The sequence below is a fragment of the Adelges cooleyi genome, unplaced genomic scaffold (assembly GCF_023614345.1).
Source record: "Adelges cooleyi isolate 19-005CV unplaced genomic scaffold, UGA_ACOO_1.1 ACOO_flye_CR_arks_rails_tigmint_CR_PRNA_23, whole genome shotgun sequence".
Taxonomy (NCBI): Eukaryota; Metazoa; Arthropoda; class Insecta; order Hemiptera; family Adelgidae; genus Adelges; species Adelges cooleyi.
Window position 1 is genome coordinate 138,624 of NW_026095893.1, and position 23,033 is coordinate 161,656.

At 31.0% G+C, this 23,033-nt stretch overlaps 1 protein-coding gene across 13 annotated transcripts in view; it reads right to left on the reverse strand.

The window, feature by feature from the left end:
* Positions 1–23,033, reverse strand: part of LOC126835234 (uncharacterized) — a 50,891-nt gene that overhangs the window by 20,170 nt on the left and 7,688 nt on the right. The window contains exons 1-4 of one of the 13 annotated variants that reach the window (XM_050567677.1): positions 8,236–8,281; positions 7,213–7,270; positions 6,786–6,855; positions 6,652–6,687 (exon numbers count right to left, since the gene is read on the reverse strand). The exons of 1 other annotated variant lie outside the window; for it this stretch is intronic. In XM_050567677.1, coding sequence (XP_050423634.1) covers positions 6,652–6,687; positions 6,786–6,855; positions 7,213–7,239 — 133 coding nt within the window. In that variant the 5' untranslated portion in view covers positions 7,240–7,270; positions 8,236–8,281. Of the gene's footprint in view, positions 1–3,077; positions 3,630–3,862; positions 3,956–4,731; positions 4,762–6,651; positions 6,688–6,785; positions 6,856–7,208; positions 7,271–8,235; positions 8,352–23,033 lie in introns of those variants that run through there. 11 more of the 13 variants (XM_050567687.1, XM_050567676.1, XM_050567686.1 and 8 more) reach the window with 11 other exon arrangements.

Genomic DNA, 23,033 nt, shown 5'->3' on the forward strand with positions numbered 1-23,033 from the left:
TGCTCAAGTACCACTTTTGACTATTCAATTTTTTTTTGTTTCTGAGTAAATATGAAAATTGATATTAAATTCATAATCACCGACCCCAAAAACATATAATTTGACCACTTTTGAAGCCTTATTTATAAAATCCAGAAAAATGTTTTAGCTTCAAAGCATAGCGGCGAAGGTGTTGGTTTTACTCTGATGTGTTTTTTTTATATGTATACACTGTAGCTTTTTTAATACTGGATCAATTACTTCGAATAGCAACTCTATAAATCACAAATTTATTCTAGTTGGTACTTTGGGGTGGAGGGGGGGAGTAGTGTAAAATAATGATATTTTTTTTTTATTTGCATCATCGTGTGTACAAACTAGTCACTAAAGTAAGCAGATATTATTGAGTATTTTAACTTTTAAGGTTAACCGTTAACGACAATGCATGTGTTATCATAATATTGTGTACAGTGAATAAAATAGTAGAATGTTTAGTGTTTACTAATCAGTAATCATTGTAATATGTGAAATAAGAGAGGTACAGCTACATAACGTACCTTCACCTTATCTACTACTATTTTCGGACGTCAAGCTGTAGTTCGAATGCCGACTACCTGTACGAATTATACGGTAACTAAAAAAGTGACCCCCGTTGTCGTTGGTAACAAAATTGAGTGTACTGAAGTGGCTCTAATTTAAATTCTTTATATATTAATAACTTACCAATGCATTTTGCTAATTAAAAGGTATGAATTCTCATTATTAGATGAAGGCACCATGAATTATAACGACATTAATTTTGCCAGCTACTATGCAACTTTACTACTTTACTTGCCAGCTATTTTGAGCAAAGAATTTTTATCATGCAGTAGGTACATTAAATTATTTGACAATTTTTTATATTAGTGTGGCACGCAAAAAGTATTTAAATATAAAAACAGAAGTACTTTATTATTTATTGAAATAAACCTGAGAACCGTGAAAGTAAGTATAATACTATGCATAACATAATACAGCATAATACTAAAAAGTTAAAACTTAATAGAAATTTGTAGTATTACATAAATATCAAATCTTAAAACATGGTGTATTTTCTGTTAATGGATTAATTATTTTTAAAATCTATTTTTTTTCTTAGATAATGAAAAAAAAAATACGAATGACTCATTAACCAAATGGTTATTGTTTGCTAAAGTAGGGTTCACTGGTCAGTCTTCTGTAACCAATACCACAACAGTAATTCCCTCTTGCACTACAACTGCTGTTCCTCAAACTTCGACTATTATTTCGGTTACTGTTCCTACGTCCGTGCCATCGGCTACTATCTCTATCTCATATAACACATCGGACATGATCAGTACTTCTAAAATAATTCATCGTGTGCATAGAAATGGAAAACATGATATAAAATGTATTTCTTGTGATAAATATCCTGACACAGTAAAAATATATTCAGAAAAGTCACAACTTCCAAAAATAACTCAGGATCTTGGTGCTTTGCTTAGACAAGAAATAGTTGATAATCATTTAACGAAATCCTATCATACAGCTAGTCTGAAAATGCTTCGCCTTTCTACATTATCATAACCCAATTCAAAGCAATATACTCTAATAAGTCGTGCAATTTTAAAGTACAATGAAAAACTTGGAAATATGATTGGTTCCTTAATGATACATGCATATGGAGATCCAAAAAAATTTACCTTAAGTGCATACCCATATCCTATAAGAGTAGTTACAAGTCAAATTGCTAATCAATTTAATTTTATTGAATACAATAAAAATAATACTTATGATTTTTAATATTTAACTCCTACATCACATAAAGAATTTCTTCAATGTATTATGAAAAGTTATAAAACAACTTTTTCAGAATACTTAATTTCGGATACATTATCTATGTCATTGCGGTGTGATGGGTCGGTGGATCGATCGCAGGTGGATAAAATGTATGTTATATTAAAAACCGTGTCATTAATAGGAGTAGCAGAGCAATACTTTTTGGGAGCTGGGCAAGTCAAACAAATAAGTGCAGAGGGAATTTTAGACGCTATTGAAACAGCTTGTAAAAATACCGTTGGTCAAGAGGTAACTGAAGTAATTTTAAAAACATATCATCGGTTGTTAGGGATGGTGCTGCTGTGAATATTGGTAACAAGAGATTATTGTGGACATTACTTGAAAGTAAATGGAGAGATAAGACAAATAAATTTAACGTGCCGTTAATAAAAATTTAGTGTGCAGTGCATAGATCAAATTTGGCATGGAAAGATATAAGTTCTACAGTGGTTTCCCATTTAGTGTTTAAGTTGTCGGGTATTTCCGAGTTTTCGTTCAATTAGTATAGTTGGAGGATGGATAGATGGACTTGAAGACAAACTTAACAGTACTGATGGTAAAACACTGAAGAGTATTAAATTAATAGATACACAAGAAAAAAGAAATAGTAGACATAAATTATATGTCACTGAAAACAGATCCGTACAAGCTATATGTTATGAAATAACGATGAACATTTTGTGAATACAATTAAACTAGCGGCTAATTTAAATCCAAATGCTAACATAAAAAATGCATTCAACGTTTTGGGTCATGATTTAGATTTAGCCGGCCTAGGAATGGAAAATACAGACATTCTGGAACATGATAAAATAGAGGACCTACGCCAGATGTCTTTGTCTAAACTTGTTCAGCATTTATCTGGATCTGATGCGTACAAAAATCTAAATATTTTACTTTCTCGTATTATAGCTGACAAACCTCACAGTGCGTGCTGACGTTGAACGTTTAATCAGTAAAAGTAATATTCTTAAATCAATAAATCGTCAAAGTTTGCACGTAGAAACTGAAAATGAATATCTATTTATTCATTTTAACATGCCACCTCTACAAAATTGGGATCCAAGACAAGCAGTACAGATATGGTTAAAACAAAATGAACGTCGCGTTAAGGATACACCAAAAGCTAAGGAACAAGAATGGTGTCATGGTATATTTGAGGAAGGGTCAAAAAGAAATTCTGAACAAGAACATGGTGAAACTTCAAAAAAAAGAAGACAATTTTAAAATAAAAATACTATTATGTTTTTGTACCTGTGTGTTAAATACAAAAAAAAATATTATTTTAAACAAGAAAAAAGTAAAATTTTAATAAAAAAGGACATTTTTAATCCTATGTTTATATTATTTATTATTGTTATTTATATTAGTAGGCAGAATTAGATACAAGTGAAACATAAACTATACTATAATTAGAAGTTAAAATTTAAATTATTTAGTGCAAACGCTCTTATTAAGCCAAGTTAGGTTAGGGTGATGCAGGTTCGGTTCCATAATAACATGCGCAGTTGAAAAAAATCCTTAGAATAAGCCATGCCTGAGAGAATAGGTTATGTTAAACTATAAACGCCAGTCAATTCCCTCATTTAAATATGTACTTATGCGTTCCCCTTTGTCGTTTTCGTTGTTTACAAAATGTATATGGCTCTCAAAGATTTTGAAAGACTGTTTGACTGTCAGTCCGTGACGTAAGACACAAACACCGTGTACAACATCAGCCTGTGTTATGTACTCTACTGGGAATTTTGTACTCGTGAACAAACCCAACATTTGACATACGTGTTCAAAAATCATGTTGTGGTCCCTTGGTTCTAAAGAAAAAGTTTTCAAAAGTAAGCTAAATTTGGCTTGCTGCACGGACAAACAAATACATATTTGGACAAACTTAAATTAGGGCTAATCCTTATATCCTCACCCTAGAGAAAAAGTGTATTGAGTCACAAAATGGAAATTTAAAGAAGGGAGAAAAACAAATTTATATATATTATCCGAATATGAATTTTTTCCGTGTAACCACTAGTTTTTGTATTAGATTATTATTTACTTTCATCAATATCGGTCAATAACTTTGATAAAGTTTTTTTAAACAACATTCTTCGATCAACTCCACGATCAAAAACAGTCAAGTCATGATTACCTGAAAATTCAATAAATGTGTTAAACAAAGTATAAATAATTTTTTTAAGTGTTTTTATTATGACAATTTGGTAACCTCAGTAAACACGGTGAAATTAAAAAATTACAAATTACATTATTCGAAAAACGAACATATTTTAACAAACACACAAATCGTTAAAAGATGTTTTTATTGGAATTATACGTGTACGTGTGTTGCAATTATAAATGTCAAAAACGTTTTGTGATAGGTACTTTATTATAGTAAAAAGATGTGCAGCAACTACAATTACTGGTATAGTTTTTCGCTTACAATAAAAATGCCAATTGAAATAAATATCGGACAAAGTTTCGACTAGTGAATACAAGCCATTCTGCTAGCTTATATTGTTTTTTATTAAAATAACTAAAAAAAATAAAAAGACTAAATATTCTTATTGATTAATATTTGTGTGTCAGATATAAATGGGTAGCTATACCCATTTCTATCTAAATTTAGAAGTTAAATTATGTAATGTTTTAAAATTAAAAGTTCAATAAAAGTACAAATTTTTTGCTTTCAGTTTGGGGTAAAGTTTATTGAGTAGTAAAATATATAGCGTTTAAATGAACGTACAGTTGTTGAACAAATATTTGTGTTATGTTATGTTTAGTTAATTATAAACTTGTAAATTGACCGTTTTCATTTTAACAGTTTGCTCTCATTACGTTACGGAAACCTGGATTGACTTAAAATACATTTTGAATGACCGTCGAGATTTAAGCTCTATTTACGACTGTCGGATAAAGGGTAATTACCAAGAAATGCAACGTCAATATAAGTTTGGTCTGGAACAAAAACATAAAATTATGCAATAAATATTTATTCGATTGTTGAATATGAGTATTTTAGTAGATCTGAGTAGAATAATAATTTTAAAAAAAAGATAACTTAGGCCAGTTAATCAACATAATTTTTTTTTTAAAAATTACTTTAATTATTAAATTGATTGAGCCTTTATTAAAAAAGTCATCCATGCGCAAACAATCCACGCTAGAATGTGATTTTATTAATAAAAAGTACTAGAGTCCTATGCGTAAAACGTGTAGATAGAATATTATCTAATAAAAAAGACACTAATGGTCGAGCGGCCGATAAGGTTTTACAAATTTTCCATTATTTTATTTATTTTTCATTTTCATTCATTTAAAATTGTACACTTGTTCATTCAGTGTAAACTTTAAGATTAATTAACGAGGGTACACCGAAAATATTAGATTATACAAAAAAATATTAGTAAAGATTTTTGGTTTACATCACTCTATTGCACACAATCCCGTTTAAGATTCAGTAATTTTATTCAACAACGGAGTTAAGTAACTCATTGTTGGTGAAATTGGTCAAATTCGTTCAATTAAAACTCATACTGTCGGTTAAACAATAAATTTGAAAAATTAGTACTTACAAACTAAAATAAGTATAGCGCATAAGAATAAAAAATATTTTTTATAACTTTTTTAAGTAAAATTTTATGTGAAACACGGTTTTTTTTAATTACCCGATATTTTCACTATCAGTATTATAAAAGGTATGTGAAAATATGTTGAATTTTATAACTACCTGAGCCTTTGTGTACTATTTTTCGCAGTTGGTTCTCCAATATGATCTCTAAAATTAAAAAAAAAAAACACATTTTTATATTTATCTATTGTCTGTTTGTCAATTTCAAAATGAATGTGCTTATGATTTTTCTCATAGTTTAAAAACTAATCTGAAAGCTTTGTGTAATATGAAATACTATAAATATGAAACATGAATTACGGTTTAATGTTAAGTCATCCATTGGATTGTCTGAAATTAAAACGATAACATTTTATAATTGTGAACAACAAACAAATATAGGAAAATATTTTCAATTATTACCAGATACTGCACACATATGAGATAATGACTCTGAAATTATGATTACAAAAAACTGATTTTTTAACGATATTGGACTTAATTTCATGTTCAATTATAAATTTAAAGGAGAAAGTCAAGGTATAAAATACACATTTAATAATAATAAGAATGTTAAATATACGAATTAAAATTGAGTGATTCAAATTTAATATTTCCATCACTTATAAATTTGCATTGATAAATTGTTTTTGCAATTATTGTTTCATTACTTAATCGGTTTGCTTATAGAATAATAATTACTCATGGGAAGATTAAGTGCAACAATTTCTTTTATTTTATTCCAAAGGGTCCCTGAAATAAATAAATAATTGATTGCGTTAAAAAAATCACATGAAATTTTAATGAGACATAATATGTATAAAAGTGTTCTGAATAGAAGTACATTTTTAGTTAAAAGTGGCCCATTGAACTAGTGATAAACCGTGTTGGAATTTTATTACATAATTATTATATAAAATCTATTATAGATCATCACTAATATTGTACAAACTGAATTATAATATAATGATATTATTCGTGTGGAAGACTCTTTTGAGAAATATTCTCAATACAAGTTGCATTATTTGAGCTTAGTATCCTCAACAAACAGGGACGGCGCCAAGGGGGGGGCGAAGGTGGGCGGTCGCCCCCCCAGATATTTTGCTAAATAGTATAATTTTAAGTATGTCTTACCTTTTTCATCATGTATTTCAATGAGTAGGTCTGTAACAAATTATGTATAAAAACTGTAAGTCTTAAAACTTAAAAAGTATTTTGTTAACAATAAATGTACTGACTTGTAGCATGAAGCGTCCTTCTCCAGCCTGCAGTATCTGTAAAAAAGTTGAATATTGAATATTGAATTTGTTAAGCTTTTTTTAAACGTTATCTAAGTACCTTGGGTAAGTACTTGTAAAAGCGAATTACATACCATAAGAATGATTTGCCAAAACATTTGAAATAGCACAGAAGAGTAAGATATATATATATTTCATTTTTGTCTGCAAGTAATAATATAAATTAAAACATATTAAACGGAATTATTGGCCTAAGAACTCGAAGTAATGTAGAAAAAAAGACAAATGACTATTAAGCTATCAGTGTTATCATCAAAATTTGTTTGAATTTCCACGTTAAAAAAACTAAAGTATTTTACAATTACAATTTTTAAAATTTTACTTATATGTTTTTTTTTATGAAAAACAAATCGTTTTTGGATTGTATTATGTTTTATCATTTGTCGGTTTGAACGTTTACATTTGTTTGCATGATATTACCTTATTGTTACAAATATTATATCAAACACAAATTTTGTATGGAAACCAATAAAAATATTTAAACAAATGGTTTTTACCTACGTATGTCATGTATTCTAGTTCACACATTTTTCATTACTGTGTTGATATTTTCAGATCTCTTAATAAATAAATTAAATTCCTCTACATTAATTAATGTGTCGCAGTTAAGAAAATAGTATCGTTATACATTTTCTATAAATGTTTACACTAGACCATTGTATAGACGATAGCATATAACCGCATAGGTCATCGATATTTCTACAGTGTGATTATTTTATCATAGGCCACTCAATATCTTAGTTCAATTAATAATTTGATTTTTTTTTTCAAAAAATGTGATCTCGATTTTCAAAAAATGTATACATTTTCAGCTCCTCAATCTTAGTTTTTTTGATAGCAACTTTTTAAACATAAATTTTGTAACTTTTTACAATATGCTTTTTTTTAACTCGCTTTTGACTAAAAAAAAAAAGCAAGGGCCTTATTCAACAAAGTCCAAATTTATTGAGTAAAGTATTATTAAATGAATGTGTCAACACTAATATTCAACCAAATTTAAATTACAAAAAAACTTACAATATAAAACATTATCTGGAATGTTAACTAATAAATTTATTAGGAACTTAATTGATTAGGCCCACACTTTTATTTTTAATCGAAAATTAAAGACGTTTAACATTATTTAAAATTGTATTTAATTTTTGGTTATTTTCAAAGTAACTGACATTTTAAATAAAATGTGCTACAAATAATTGGTAAATTGTTCTTGTAGTTAAATATTTTTTTTACTTTTTAGTTAAATATTTTTTTTACTTTTTAGTAAATTTTTTTACTATTTTTTAGAAAGCATGTTTCTAAAAAATTTTTTAAATTGAGAATTATGTACCAAACATTTTGAATGATCGATAAAAAATTTTTGGATAACTCTTTTTGAAGTACTTAAATAGTTATAATAATAATAATAATATGAGTACTCAACAATTGCTGGTGATATTATTCAGTTAGTTCAAAACACATATTTTGAAAATACATGGTTTTAATAAAACCATTAAATATAAGAACACAATTTCGTTTATTACTTACTTAAATATTTGCAATGATAGTTGTACTGACTGTTTCAATGGTTTTTTTACGACTGATCGAATGGCTTACATATTGCCGACCGAAACAATAAAATCTAGATTTATTTTGCAGAATTTGTTATGCGAATTTGTTAACAACAGCAACATTAGTCATTTTTCGTTATGAACAACATATTTACATAATTCTGAATCATAATAACAAGCAGAGTATAATATTTTGTTTGTATACTAAATACTAAACCTTACAAAACAGTTCGTGCAAACGATCGCAGCAAATAGAATAGCTACATTAAATCTATCAAATTCTACTGTTTGTTAACCCAAGATAAAAATGTAGAATCAAGTTTATACGGGGATTATAGTTAGGAAAACCAATGTCATTAAACTACACTTAGTATCTAATATTAACGTAATTGTTAATAAATCCCAACATAGAATCCAATTAGTATTACTATAACTCGAATGCTGTTATTAATGAATAATTCGAAGGGTCATTAAATATTCCAAAATATGTTTTCAAAGCCACATCTTTTGTCCACCAATATGTTTCGCCTATTATATTCAAAACGGCTGTCTGCTTATGCGAGTTGCACAAAATGAGAAGTCGTTTATGTGATTTTTTAAAAATGCATGCCGAAAATTGATTAAACCTTGACCCCTCATGTTTAAGGCTCTCTTGAATCACAGATTAGATAAAACGAGAGGGTGAGTTTAATTATATTGATATGGGGTTTGCCAGTGGGGGAACTAACCAGATGAGTACAGAATTAAAGCGTTAATGTCTTTAAAATCACCTAAATGCAAACTGGAATTACAGAGATTTTCAGGAGCTTTTAACTACTAGTGACAGTTTATAATAAATATGTCTACGTTAATTACACCTCTGAGAGACTTATTAAAAAACAATGTTAATTGGTTGTGGAGTGAAGCTCGTACTGAAGTATTAGACAAACTCAAGCAAATAGTTGCAAGTTCTCAAGTATTAGTGAATTTTGACCCAGGAAAAGGGATAACAATACAATGTGATAGTTCACAATCGGGATTAGGATGTTGCCTCCGACAAGGGAATATAACTTTTCATCAAGAAATTTAAATTAGTTGAACAAAGGTATGCTCAGATTGAAAAGGAGATGCCTAGTACCTAAAATGCTTGAAAGGTATTTCACAATTATGTATTTGGGCATAAACAAAATATATTGACAGATCAGTCTCCTTTAGTTTTAATATTTAAAAAAAAATTAATAAAGTGATTTCAGTGCGGTTACAGAAAATGAAAATTAAACTTATAATTTATGATCTATGTGTAGAATACTTGCCTAGCAAGTTAATGTTTCAAGTAGATTTACTGTCAAGAAATTATATGTGTGATAAGGATGACAGAGCGCAAGATTGGAGGAAATGATATATGCAATTGAATATAAGAATACTAACATTAAGGAAATAGCAAAAGAAACTGAAAATTATGTTAAGTTGAGTGAGGTGATAACAGTATATACAAGTGGCTGGCCTACGAAAAAAAAAAATTGCCAGAAAATATAATACAATATAGGAACTTAAAAAATAGTATTTGTGTTGAACAGGATGTAGTCTATTATGAGAATAGGATAAGGGATAAGATAAGGGGCACAATGGAGACATTTTCAAGAGCAAAACAGTTGATGTTTTGGTTCGCCATGGATAATAAAATAAGACTTTTTGTAGTAGAAAAAAAATTCATTATATTGTTTCACTTAAAGTTAGAACAGAAAGAAAAGTGCGGGTGAGAAGTTAATTCGGTTCTTACAAATGTTTCATATAACACTTATGGAGTCAGTAAAAATAATGTATTTATGAAATTAATATACATTTTTATTTAATATAACATCATTTTTCGTTGAGCCTCCGATTTGAAACCCAAATTTCAATAACAAATGTCTCATAGCCTATGAGTCATAGGTGCGATTGGAGGTTTCTTTTGCAATGTTAAAATATTTTCTCAGATATCAAATTGTTTTTCGAAATGATTTTTTTTTTTGTTATTTGTCTTTATATGTTTTAACAAACTAGCATGCAAAGTAGAACTCTACTTTAAATAAGTTATAGCGAATACATGTTCTATATTTTTCTGATTTCGACTTAATATTATAGTTGTAATTAATAATTACTATTAATTAAATATGTAATATTTATTAGAATAACTAAAAGAAATATACAACTAATATCAGCTGTAGTTATAACATTTTGGTAGTTGGAATAAAGATCAAAATTTGGACGCTACCAAATTGCTGCAATTACTATTCGGTTTTAGGCGCATAGATTATCTCTTAATAAATGTACCTCAATAGCGGCTTCATGTATATTAAACATGTTATAAGGTGATAAAGAACTACTAAAGCCACTACAATTGTAAAATCCCCGAACTTAGTTTCGGCGTGTAAATTTTTTTTAAAAATTACTATAAAAATGTTGACACATTTTGATCAAATTGTCATATTGGCACCGAAAAGGGTTTAAAATCACTTGTCTTTCAAAATAATTTTCCTGATTTTTCATTAATTTATAAAGAGGTGCATTATAATAATAAAAACTTTAATATCTAATATACGTAGGGCCATAAGTTCAAATACAACCATACATATTATTAGTAAAAAAAGAAGGTACTGACGTCTAACTAATACTGCAAAAAAACTGTAAAAATGGAATTGTTACGTTAATCGTGAAAGCGCAATTTAAATATTAAAACTGAATGAATTAGGTGAAATTAGAGGTAAAACATTTAGATAGCAAACGAATGTACACAATAAAATAAATAAAATATATGTCAATCGATATTCACATGCAATAATTTAATAAATAAAGATTTTAATTCCTTATGTCTTGAATTTTATGTTTACATGAGTATTATTTATAATTGAAGCAATTACAAAACAAGACGGATATTTCTTCAAAATAATAAATTAAATTACATCATATTGTTGTATACTTAACTGTAGAAGAATACAACTCAACTTTAGGATTAATAAAAGACGTTTATTATGAAACGCTATAACAGCAATGACAAGTAATTATTTTCAATATTAGCGTACGCCGTGAACAGTCCCCACTGCGTACACATTAATTAGTGTTATCTGAATAACCATATTATAAATATAACAATATAACAATATACAGTATAACAATATACAACACCTCTCCCCTTACATTTAATTACAAATTATTTACAATTATTTATAAGACATTTTAATCATGATTGAGAAGGTGTGCGAATAAAATGAACAAAGATACAACTAAAAACAATGCTATCTCTTTGTATAGTAATTTACACATAATATATACCTAAGAATAACAAGGCTCGTGCTTATAACTAATTTAAACAAAAAAATAACGATAATCGTCTTATTTTCTAAAATCTAACGACTTATAGCGATCAGGCGATCTCCTGACTCTAACCGGGCGAGAATGTCCAGTCGAGCTAGTCATAATTCCCCCGTCTACGTCATCCTCGACCACCTCCTGATCTTGTACCTCCCTTGGTTCGAACGAACTATCATGACCTTCGTCTTCGGGTACCCCCAGGTCCCTATTTGGTATTTTAATGGTTTGGTCTATGTGTCGCTTCCACGTGCCCGCCTCGGTATCTACCTCGAACGCGTGTTTACCCATGGTGTTTGATACTGTCCCCATTGACCACTTGTTATCCCCCCTTCGGTAATCACGCACGGCCACTGTGTCTCCCTGCCTAATTTCGAGCTGCCGTTTGCCGTGACGTTTCACTTGGGAATTCTGGTGATCACTAACCACGTCCTTTGTACTCGGGATTAAGGTATCGAATTGTGTTCGAATATTACGACCTAGTAATAATTTCGCCGGTGTCTGGCGTGTGGCCGAGTGCGGTGTATTGCGATAAAATAATAGACATTTTTGCAATAGTGTAGTACTGGTGGTTTTATTTTTCTTAAAAAAAAGTTTAACTAATTTGACCCCTGATTCGGCTGATCCGTTCGTTTGTGGATGGAACGGGGCCCCTACCAAATGCTTAATGCCGCCGTTGGCGCAAAACGTACTGAATTCCGTTCCTGTGAAACACTTAGCTCCATCGGAAGTAATAACCTTAGGGACTCCAAAACGTGCAAAAAGTTCTTGCATTTTTAAAATGACAATTGTCGCCGTACATGCGCTTACCTCGAACACTTCGAGCCATTTCGAAGTCGCGTCTACTATGACTAAAAAAAATTTATTTTTGTAGGGTCCTAAAAAGTCTACATGTAGGCGCGTCCACACGTGTTCCGGCCACTTCCATGGCGTTAGCACTGCCTTCGGCGGTGCGGGTCTAACCTGCATACAACTTTCGCAATTGCGTGCCATATTCTCGATGTCGCTGTCGATCTTAGGCCACCAAAAATAAGAACGCGCGATCGCCTTCATACAACTCATCCCCGCATGCGTAGAGTGCAATTCTGCTAATAGGGTCACCCGAAATTTGCTTGGTATAATTACCCTGTACCCCCACATCAAACAGTCCTGTTCGGTCGAGATTTCGTGACGACGCGTGTAATACGGTTTAAGCAGCTCGTTTTTATCCGCGTGTATGGGCCACTCACCAATGTTGATAGCCTTAATTACCTGAGATAAGGTTTTATCCACTCGTGTTTGTGTTTTTATTTTGACCCAATTAACGTTAAACGGGCAATCGTCATAAATAAAATTAAGACACCGCGGCGTCGTTAATTCTTTATCTGCCGTGCCTATTCTAATGCGCGATAAGTAATCCGCCGCGTTTTTCTCAGATTTAACGTACGAAATGTCATAATCGAATGCTGTTAGTACATAAGCCCACCTTTGGAGTCTATTTGCCGCGTAAACCGGTATACCTTTCTTTTCCCCAAAAATGTGGTAGAGCGGTTTGTGATCGGTAACTAGGGTAAATCTGCGTGCGTACAAGTAGTCGTAAAACTTTTGAACGCCGTATATAATCGCTAATCCCTCTTTTTCGATTTGCGGGTATTTACGTTCCGCTTCTGACAACACACGCGAAGCATAAGCTACTGGTTTTTCAGCGTTGCCGTATACCTGTGAGATTACCGCGCCGACCGCAATCGAACTTGCGTCCACCATTAATTTAATTGGTACCGACGGATCGTAGTGGTCAAGTACGGGTTTAGACGACAATATTGATTTGATATTATCAAACGCGTCGCCCGCTTCTTTGGACCAAGACCATTTTGCCCCCGCTTTTAAAAGGTCGTACAATGGTTTTAGAATCCGTGCCGCGTTTTTAACAAATTTAGTATAATATGTTACCAACCCGAGAAAGCTTTTTAATTCGGACCGGTTCTGAGGCGCCGCTGCCTCCTTAATCGCGGTTGTGTGTTTATCTAAGGTATGCAAACCTTGTCTGTCTATTTTATGACCTAGATTTTCCACCGCTGTCTGCAAAAAACTACACTTACGCTTTCTTACTTTTAGCCCTGCTGAGCCGAGTGCTTTTAAAAGTTGGTCCAAACGTGCATTATGTTCAGGCACCGTTTTACCCGATACAATGATATCATCAATGAACACTTCCACTCCCTCTATTTTTTTTGTGATACTTTCAATTGCTTTCTGAAATTCACCCGCCGATGATTTTAAACCGAACTGAACGCGTGTGTACCTAAATAAACCTTTAATCGTATTTATGGTCGTTAACGCGCGTGAATTATCGTCGAGTACCAACTGCTGATAAGCGTCCTTCAAGTCTATTTTAGAAAAATATCTCGCGCCCGCTATTCTGGCGTAAAGGTGTTCTATCTTGGGCAGGGGATATTCCGTACTGACTAACACGGGATTTATAGTAATTTTAAAGTCTCCGCACAGCCTGACACTACCGTCCCCTTTCAATATTGGAACTACGGGAGTTGCCCATTCACTGTGGTCGACGGGTATCAGAGCGTTGATAGACAACAGTCGATCTATCTCGGTCTCAACTTTTCCCCTTAATGCTAAAGGAACTGGACGATGTTTAAAAAACTTTGGCGTGATCCCCGGTTTTACTTTTAGTGATATTTTGTATCCATTAAAAGTCCCCAGCTCCTCACTGAACACGTTTGGATACTTTTTTAAAACCGTTTCAACGCTATCCTCTGCGCCGGTAAAATTACACTTTAAGTTTAACACGTTATTAATACCGAGCGTTGATAAATCATTTCTACCGAGTAACGGTGGTCCCCCGTTTTGAACAATATACACCCATATGTCGGCTGTTTTATTGTTATACGTGACGGTGAGCGCGACTTTACCTATCGGTGTGATTCTATTGCCGACATAATCTGACAACTCGACGTCGTTAGTGACAATAACCTTTGGACCTATTAATGATTTAAACATCGATTCGGAAATAATACTGTGCACAGAACCGGTATCAATTTCAAAGGTTATAGGTTTACCTTCGACAGCTAAATTAATTCGATACGGGGCTACTTTAAGCTTATCGTGGGAAATATCATTAAGTGCAAAAAAAGAATCGATTAAATCTACGCAAGAATCGTGATCGCCTGACCGCTCCTTTACCGTTAAAAACTTATTTTGCGGCTTATACTTAGTACCTTTATTTTGTGTACCCCTAGCTTTGCACATAGGGGCCAAATGACCTACTACCCCGCACCCATTACAAGAATAATTTTTAAACCTGCATGATCCGGTGTCGTGGTTGGAACGGCCGCATGCTTGGCACTTCCCTTTCCCGTTGGCTTGGTTACTCGTGGCCGCATTCTGGTGAAGTCCACGTGACCGCTTAACTCCATTTCGCTTCGGTGTCGTGTATACTTGACTCCCTTTCTGTTTGGTGAAGTGGAGCGCACTGGTCGTTTCCCTTGACCACTCTTTACTCGCGTTGATGTTTGCATCCTTCGTGGTCGCCACCTCCATCAGCTTAACCAGCGTGGTTGATGCTACTGACGCATCCTCTTCCAGTAATCGATCCTGGATCTTGCCGGATCCCATTCCAACAACGAATACGTCCCGCACTACTACCTCCAGCTCTGACCCAAAACCGCATTTAGACGCAAGTTCGCGTACGCGAGCGCCCCACTGGACCACACTTTCATCGTGGTTTTTACGAGCTAGGTAAAACTGGTGGCGGGCGGCAAAATACGATTTTTTTGCCTCATAGTGATTTTGCAGTATGACCGATAACGACTCAAAAGTCTTACCGTCGGGGTCCTCGGGCAAACACAGACTGAACAGAATTTTATGCACTTCCTCCGAAATCGAGGATAGCAAAATTGCCCTCTTCTTACTCTCCTCCGTGATGCCGTTGGCGGCGAAAAAGTTCTATAGCCGAGCGAAATATATCTTTACATTCGTCTCTTGATCGAAAATTCCCGGAGTGCCGATGACTTGCGAGTAGATGGTCCTTACTGACGCCGATGATGCTCCGTCGTTGCGTGATGTTTGTGTCATGTTAAACGAGTTCGGTTTTTTTTTTTTTTAAATATTTTTTACTAACAATATGTATATAAAATATGTTATATACTAGCAAAGAACAAAAAAAAAATTTTAAATCTTCGTCGCCAATTTGTTGTATACTTAACTGTAGAAGAATACAACTCAACTTTAGGATTAATAAAAGACGTTTATTATGAAACGCTATAACAGCAATGACAAGTAATTATTTTCAATATTAGCGTACGCCGTGAACAGTCCCCACTGCGTACACATTAATTAGTGTTATCTGAATAACCATATTATAAATATAACAATATAACAATATACAGTATAACAATATACAACAATATAATATTATTTCAACTTTCGGGAAAATACTATAATAGTATAGTTATAAAGTTATATTATAGAATAGTTAAAAAATACAATTATTAATGGTTTTTAATTGATAGTTAAATTGCGCATAGATGACACTACATCCATGGCTTGATATATAAAATACTCAAGCACACTATAATTTGTCACATTGTGTAATACCTATTTTAGAACCGTGTCAGGATGATTGATGCTTTTCTACAATACAACAGCTATATTATCATACACCATAACTGTGAAAGAAAAATCCATAATAACCGTACTCGTTAAATTAATTTAGGCTTTCGCATAAAATAATATTGTACAAGTTAGAAAATATTTTAGAGTAACAAAGAAAATAAAAATTATGTTTTATACAAAGTTGTTCTACTATAAGAAAAAAATAATTTTTAAAATAATTATTGATACTCGAACAGTTCCCATCACTTGTATAGTTGTATCCACTAATGGGCAAAATATAAATTAGAATTGAATTTAAATATTACAATTGGGAGTTGTGATATTTTGGATTATTTGTTTTGGTTTTTATGGACAATATTACTATGATTAGTGGCTACAGCGCATAACACTTATAATAAACGGGTCCTACTAATATTAAATCACTGTTTGAGGAAATACATATTTGTAATTTTTTGTTTATTATTTCAAGATGCCTAAAAAAATGTGATAGCATTATGTTCGTTTTTTATAATAAGTAGTAAATGAAAATTTAAAACATCGGTGTTCTAAGATGCGAGACAATAAATGGTATCAACATTTAGTTACACAAATAATAAAACAAAATATTTTTAATATTTTGTATTTCAAATTTTAAATTTCAATTAATACGTATTTTAAATTAGCCGTACTAGCTCTAGAGTTAGACAAACCATAGCATTTTTTTACTTGCTTTGTATTATAATCTCTTATGTTTTACAATAGTAAGAATTATCAAATTTTCCAAAAAAATATGTATAGTTTATTTATTGTAGTTATTTTTCAAATTGAAGGTAAATTGTTATCTGCTTTGATTGAGGCAGTGTAAACAATTGAAAACATGAGTTATTATTTTGTAACAAATTTTGTTTTGACGCTTGTGTTTGAATGAATTGTAGAAAGTTATTGTTATAATAACCGGGGCGAGTACCTTTTTTTTAAAATTAACACACAGTTAATGTATTGCGTTTTCCTAAATCAGAAATGTTTTATAATTATTAAACTTATTACAAGTAGTTTTGTAAAATCATTTATCGTGTAAAATGTAGTCCGATATTTTGTTTCAAAACCGAGCTGTTTTTCACAGCAACTGTTGTAATGTAAACAAATGGTAAGGCCCTATAGGTATCACAAAGTTTGAATAATAAATAAATCTTCGTATTTTACAAAAACAATTTGTATAGATTTCTTTCTTATTTTTTTTATCGAAAACCAGTTGTTTTTCTTAACATATTATGTTTACAGTTGTTTTGGCTTTAAATGTTTGACCTATTTTATTTCTCGCATGGTAGAATCTTGTTGTATCAATAATATTAGCAAATACCGTGATGTATCACACGCATTATAGGCATTTTTAGATATTATGTTTTTTTTTTGTGCAAAAACTCTAACTATACTTTTTTAAAATCTTATACAATATTTTCCTACAATTTGTATGGTTTTGAATTTCAAGGTTATTTTTCAACATAAAAACATGTTGTTAGCAATGTTAACATAATTTTACAACCACTGTTGCGATGTAAATAAATCACAAATCCTCTAAGAATCGTATAATTATAATTTTTAACGATTTAAGGACATAATTTACATAATTTTAACTCTAAAAGAGTCAAAAAAAGGAAAAAATCATAACGAAACTCTACAATTGGCTACGATTCCTATCAAACACTTTATAACACTTAAGGATAAACAACCTAAATCTTATGCAATGCCTTAGACTCAAATTAGGTTTAAGTATTTAAAATTAAATTATAGCTGTTATTAAATAGCTAATAGTAATGTTCTTCACTTCAAAAACTTCATTAATTGTCTACTTGATCGTCGAACACTTGATATAAACAGCCACAGCGAATATAATTGGAACTATGGTGTTTAGCTTTGTTATTTTGTACTTTTGACTACTATATAGATAGACTTGAAAGAAGATAAACTTAAAAATAAAGAGGATAAAACGTTTAAAATATCAGCCCTTAAAAATGTGAGCCTAATGACAATAACCATATCCATAAAATAAATTCTTTATATTGTTTCACTTAAAGTTATAAGAGTATAAAAGTTAGAACTGGAATGGAAGTGCGGGTGGGAATTGCACGCAGATACGAATAATACTGCACTCCACCTTTCCTCCTGCCCTGAACTTAAGACTTCCGTAACTTTAAAAATAGTTATCCAAAACTGGTTATCAACCAGTCAACATTTTAAGTACATTATTATTAGTTAAAAAAGTTAATGAAATGTATTTGTTACCAGTTATGTTTCAAAAGTTGTTATACAAAAAACCAAGTTAAGAGAGGGTAAAAACAAAAAAATTGTCAATTTTTAATCAAAAATGTTTTATAATTACAAGGAGTTTTTGTAAAATCATTTATCGTGTAAATTGAAATCTAATATTGTATTATTGTTTATTTTTTTCAAAACCAAGCGGTTTTTCACAGCGACTGTTGACAAATGGTAAGTTCCTATAGGTATCACAAACGTTGAATAGTATATGGATCTTCGTATATTACAATTACAGTTTGTATAGTTTTATTTCTTATTTTTTTTTTATCGAAAATGCCTTATTGTTATTATTATACGTGTTACACTTAAAAGGCAGTTTCAGATTAAATGTTGTGTTTGCAAAAATAATGTACAAAACACTTTTAAAACCAACTTGTTTACGATAAAAAATTATAATTATTCTGTAATAGTAGTTTATGTATAATGTATAATGTATAAAGCGATAGTTATGCTACAACTACCGGGATCTGGCGGTCTGACTACGTGTTGAGGCGGTATCCATGCCGACAGCTGGGTTGCGCGAGCTGTGGCGCCTCGTAGTCATGCATCCGCCACAGTGCTTTTATGTGGTGGGCCCGCCACAACGTTATATTTGTCGTTAACAGGTATTACAGCATTATGGTCTCTTATGTATAAATTTATCATTTTTTCCTACTATCAATTATACTCTACGTTCAGTTACAATTAGTAACAACACAGTATAAATTTATTTGTAACTATAAAAATTATTATATACTTAATAAAGTAAAACGTAAATAACAATTCTAAAATGGTCGTTTACAATCGAATAAGTGCATATATTTGTGTAGGCAACCGTCGTGACGCGCCGCAATTATTTTTTTAGTCATATTCACTACATCAAAAAACGTAGATCTGTACTCAAATCATTTACACAATTATAGAATTTTTTATTTAATTTGTTTTTTTTTATATTAACAACTTAATTAATAAAATAACACAATAAAATGGACTGCTCAAACGATTGGGTTGTCGCCTAAAGACTTTAGATATTTGTAAACTGCATTATGAAGACTCTTCAAAAAAAAAAAAAAATCATCACAGTTAAGTTTGTTATTATGGATAACAGAAAGTTTAGTAATTATCAACTAAATTTAAGTCGGTAGTTCCGATAGGTGATTCGAAGAACTTACGTTGTTTTCTGTTTCTGTAACGGTAAATTGCTTAAGAACGTTGTCATTTTTTTTTTTTTTTTTAAATACATATATCTTATCATGGAGATTCAGTTAGAAAGATATTAATATTTTGAGAATTATTTTTTTCCTAAACATTTAGGTACATAATTTATTAAATTTTTCAATATTTAAAATATTTTGATCTTTAACTCTTATATGTAAAACAAAGATCTCATTTGTTTTTTTATATGTGAACGTATGTTTTTAATTTCATAGATCTGTAGACAAAATTAAAAAAAAAATGTAGCGTTTGAATTTCTAATTTTCATCACACGGTTCCCTACTTATTACGTCCTGTAACGTTTTGTTAATACATTGAAGTATTGTTAATTGTGTTTATAAATTCCCTAATTGTGACTAAATTTTATATTGCTGCACAATGTACGATGGAAACTAATAAACGTTATGATTTCGTACACAAAAACTTTTTCCTATTAGTAATAGAGAAAATTTTGTAAACATGTTTTTGATATTTGACATTTATGCCCCGGCTACTGAAGATTTGGGTATTTTGTATCCATATGCCATAAACATTAAAATATATTTCCCTGATGTAGAAGTAATAAACAATCAATAAAGATGGTGATGATAATGGCAATTAATATGCCATAGATATTGACAAAAAATTTCTTCTTGAAATCTTTGAAGAAGGATATAATCAGTGTTAATTAAACTCAACATTTTGTGTCGAGTAATATTATCTGATAAAACAATTTTTTCAGAATTATTATTTGACCGATAGAAGTTATTATTATTATTTATAACCACATAAAAGCACTTGTGGTTTATTTAACCCAACAATATTGATTTTAAATTCAAAACTTTATCATTTACAATATTAAAAAAAAAACAAATAAATGTCTACGTAATTAATATTAAAAATAGTTACATGTAGTAAAATAAAATAAAATAAACAAACATTGTCTTGGTAAAATTTAATTTTCCATTTGATTTAGGAGTAAAACAATGCAGCAAGTAGTTGATATTTTAAAAATGTAAAAAAAACCTAGATACTAGTTGTACTTATCCCATTTTCGAACTATAATAAAAAGATAGTTTTTGCAGATTGCATATATTTTAACAAAAACGCCTAAAATCTTAAAAAAAATTTATCAAACCATAAAAACAATTTTATGTAGATGTATGATACAACAACAAAAAAAAAATGTATCGAAGGACCAGCCAAAGTCATTTCGGCACGAGAAGAAAAAGGAAGCAGTACTGAGTTGTTACGCCTAATTAGTTTTCGGTAGCAACCTAACGCACACTATCATAAGTAGCTGTTCAGATGGCATAACGGTAAGAGAATTGGACGATAGTAACACGGGATCGACGCAGACTTTTACGGAATGAATCAGTTTATATTTACAATGGACAACAGAAAATAGAGTTTATATACAAGGGGGTTCTTATGGTGGGTTCCGTTCTGTGCAATGGCTAAAAGAAAAATCTTCAAACTAAACTAAAATTAACTTAAAAACTACTGACGGAGGCGAACTCGTTATTGTAATTGAATGGTTATACAAACAGCAAACTCCGCATACAGCCAAGCGAAATGAATAGACACAATTCAGGTATGTGGCGTGGCAGCTGGGTAATTAAAATAATAATAGCAACAACAATACAGGTTAGATTAATTTTAATTTACAGAGGACGGACACAACAACGGAACAAGCAGGGAGAAAAATGCCAACCAACAACAACGATAACGCGTTAACAGTAGATCTATGCAGAATGATACTATTAAGTTTTGTGCTCAAGTACCACTTTTGACTATTCAATTTTTTTTTTTTTGGTTGCTGAGTAAATATGAAAACTGATATTAAATTCATAATCACCGGCCCTAAATCATATAATTTGACCACTTTTGAAGCCTTTTTTTATAAAATCCAAAAAAATGTTTTAGCTCCGATGCATAGCGGCGAAGGTGTTGGTTTTACTCTGATGTGTTTTTTTTTATCTGTATACACTGTATCTTTTTTTATACCGGACCAATTACTTCGAATAGCAACTCTATAAATCACAAATTTATGCTAGTTGGTACTTTGGGGTGGAAGGGGGGAGTAGTGTAAAATAGTGTTCTTTTTTTTCTATTGGCATCATCGTGTGTACAAACTAGTATAAACTAGTCACTAAAGTAAGCAGATATTATTGAGTATTTTAACTTTTAAGGTTAACCGTTAACGACAATGCATGTGTTATCATAATATTGTGTACAGTGAATAAAATAGTAGAATGTTTAGTGTTTACTAATCAGTAATCATTGTAATATGTGAAATAAGAGAGGTACAGCTACATAACGTACCTTCACCTTATCTACTACTATTTTCGGACGTCTAGCTGTAGTTCGAATGCCGACTACCTGTACGAATTATACGGTAACTAAAAAAGTGACCCCCGTTGTCGTTGGTAACAAAATTGAGTGTACTGAAGTGGCTCTAATTTAAATTCTTTATATATTAATAACTTACCAATGCATTTTGCTAATTAAAAGGTATGAATTCTCATTATTAGATGAAGGCACCATGAATTATAACGACATTAATTTTGCCAGCTACTATGCAACTTTACTACTTTACTTGCCAGCTATTTTGAGCAAAGAATTTTTATCATGCAGTAGGTACATTAAATTATTTGACAATTTTTTATATTAGTGTGGCACGCAAAAAGTATTTAAATATAAAAACAGAAGTACTTTATTATTTATTGAAATAAACCTGAGAACCGTGAAAGTAAGTATAATACTATGCATAACATAATACAGCATAATACTAAAAAGTTAAAAGTTAATAGAAATTTGTAGTATTACATAAATATCAAATCTTAAAACATGGTGTATTTTCTGTTAATGGATTAATTATTTTTAAAATCTATTTTTTTTCTTAGATAATGAAAAAAAAAATACGAATGACTCATTAACCAAATGGTTATTGTTTGCTAAAGTAGGGATCACTGGTCAGTCTTCTGTAACCAATACCACAACAGTAATTCCATCTTGCACTACAACTGCTGTTCCTCAAACTTCGACTATTATTTCGGTTACTGTTCCTACGTCCACGCCATCAGCTACTGTCTCTATCTCATATAACACATCGGACATGATCAGTACTTCTAAAATATTTCATCGTGTGCATAGAAATGGAAAACATTATAAAAAATGTATTTCTTGTGATAAATATCCTGACACAGTAAAAATATATTCAGAGAAGTCACAACTTCCAAAAATAACTCAGGATCTTGGTGCTTTGCTTGGACAAGAAGTAGTTGATAATCATTTAACGAAATCCTATCATACATTCAGTCTGAAAATGCTTCGCCTTTCTACATTATCATAACCCAATTCTAAGCAATATAC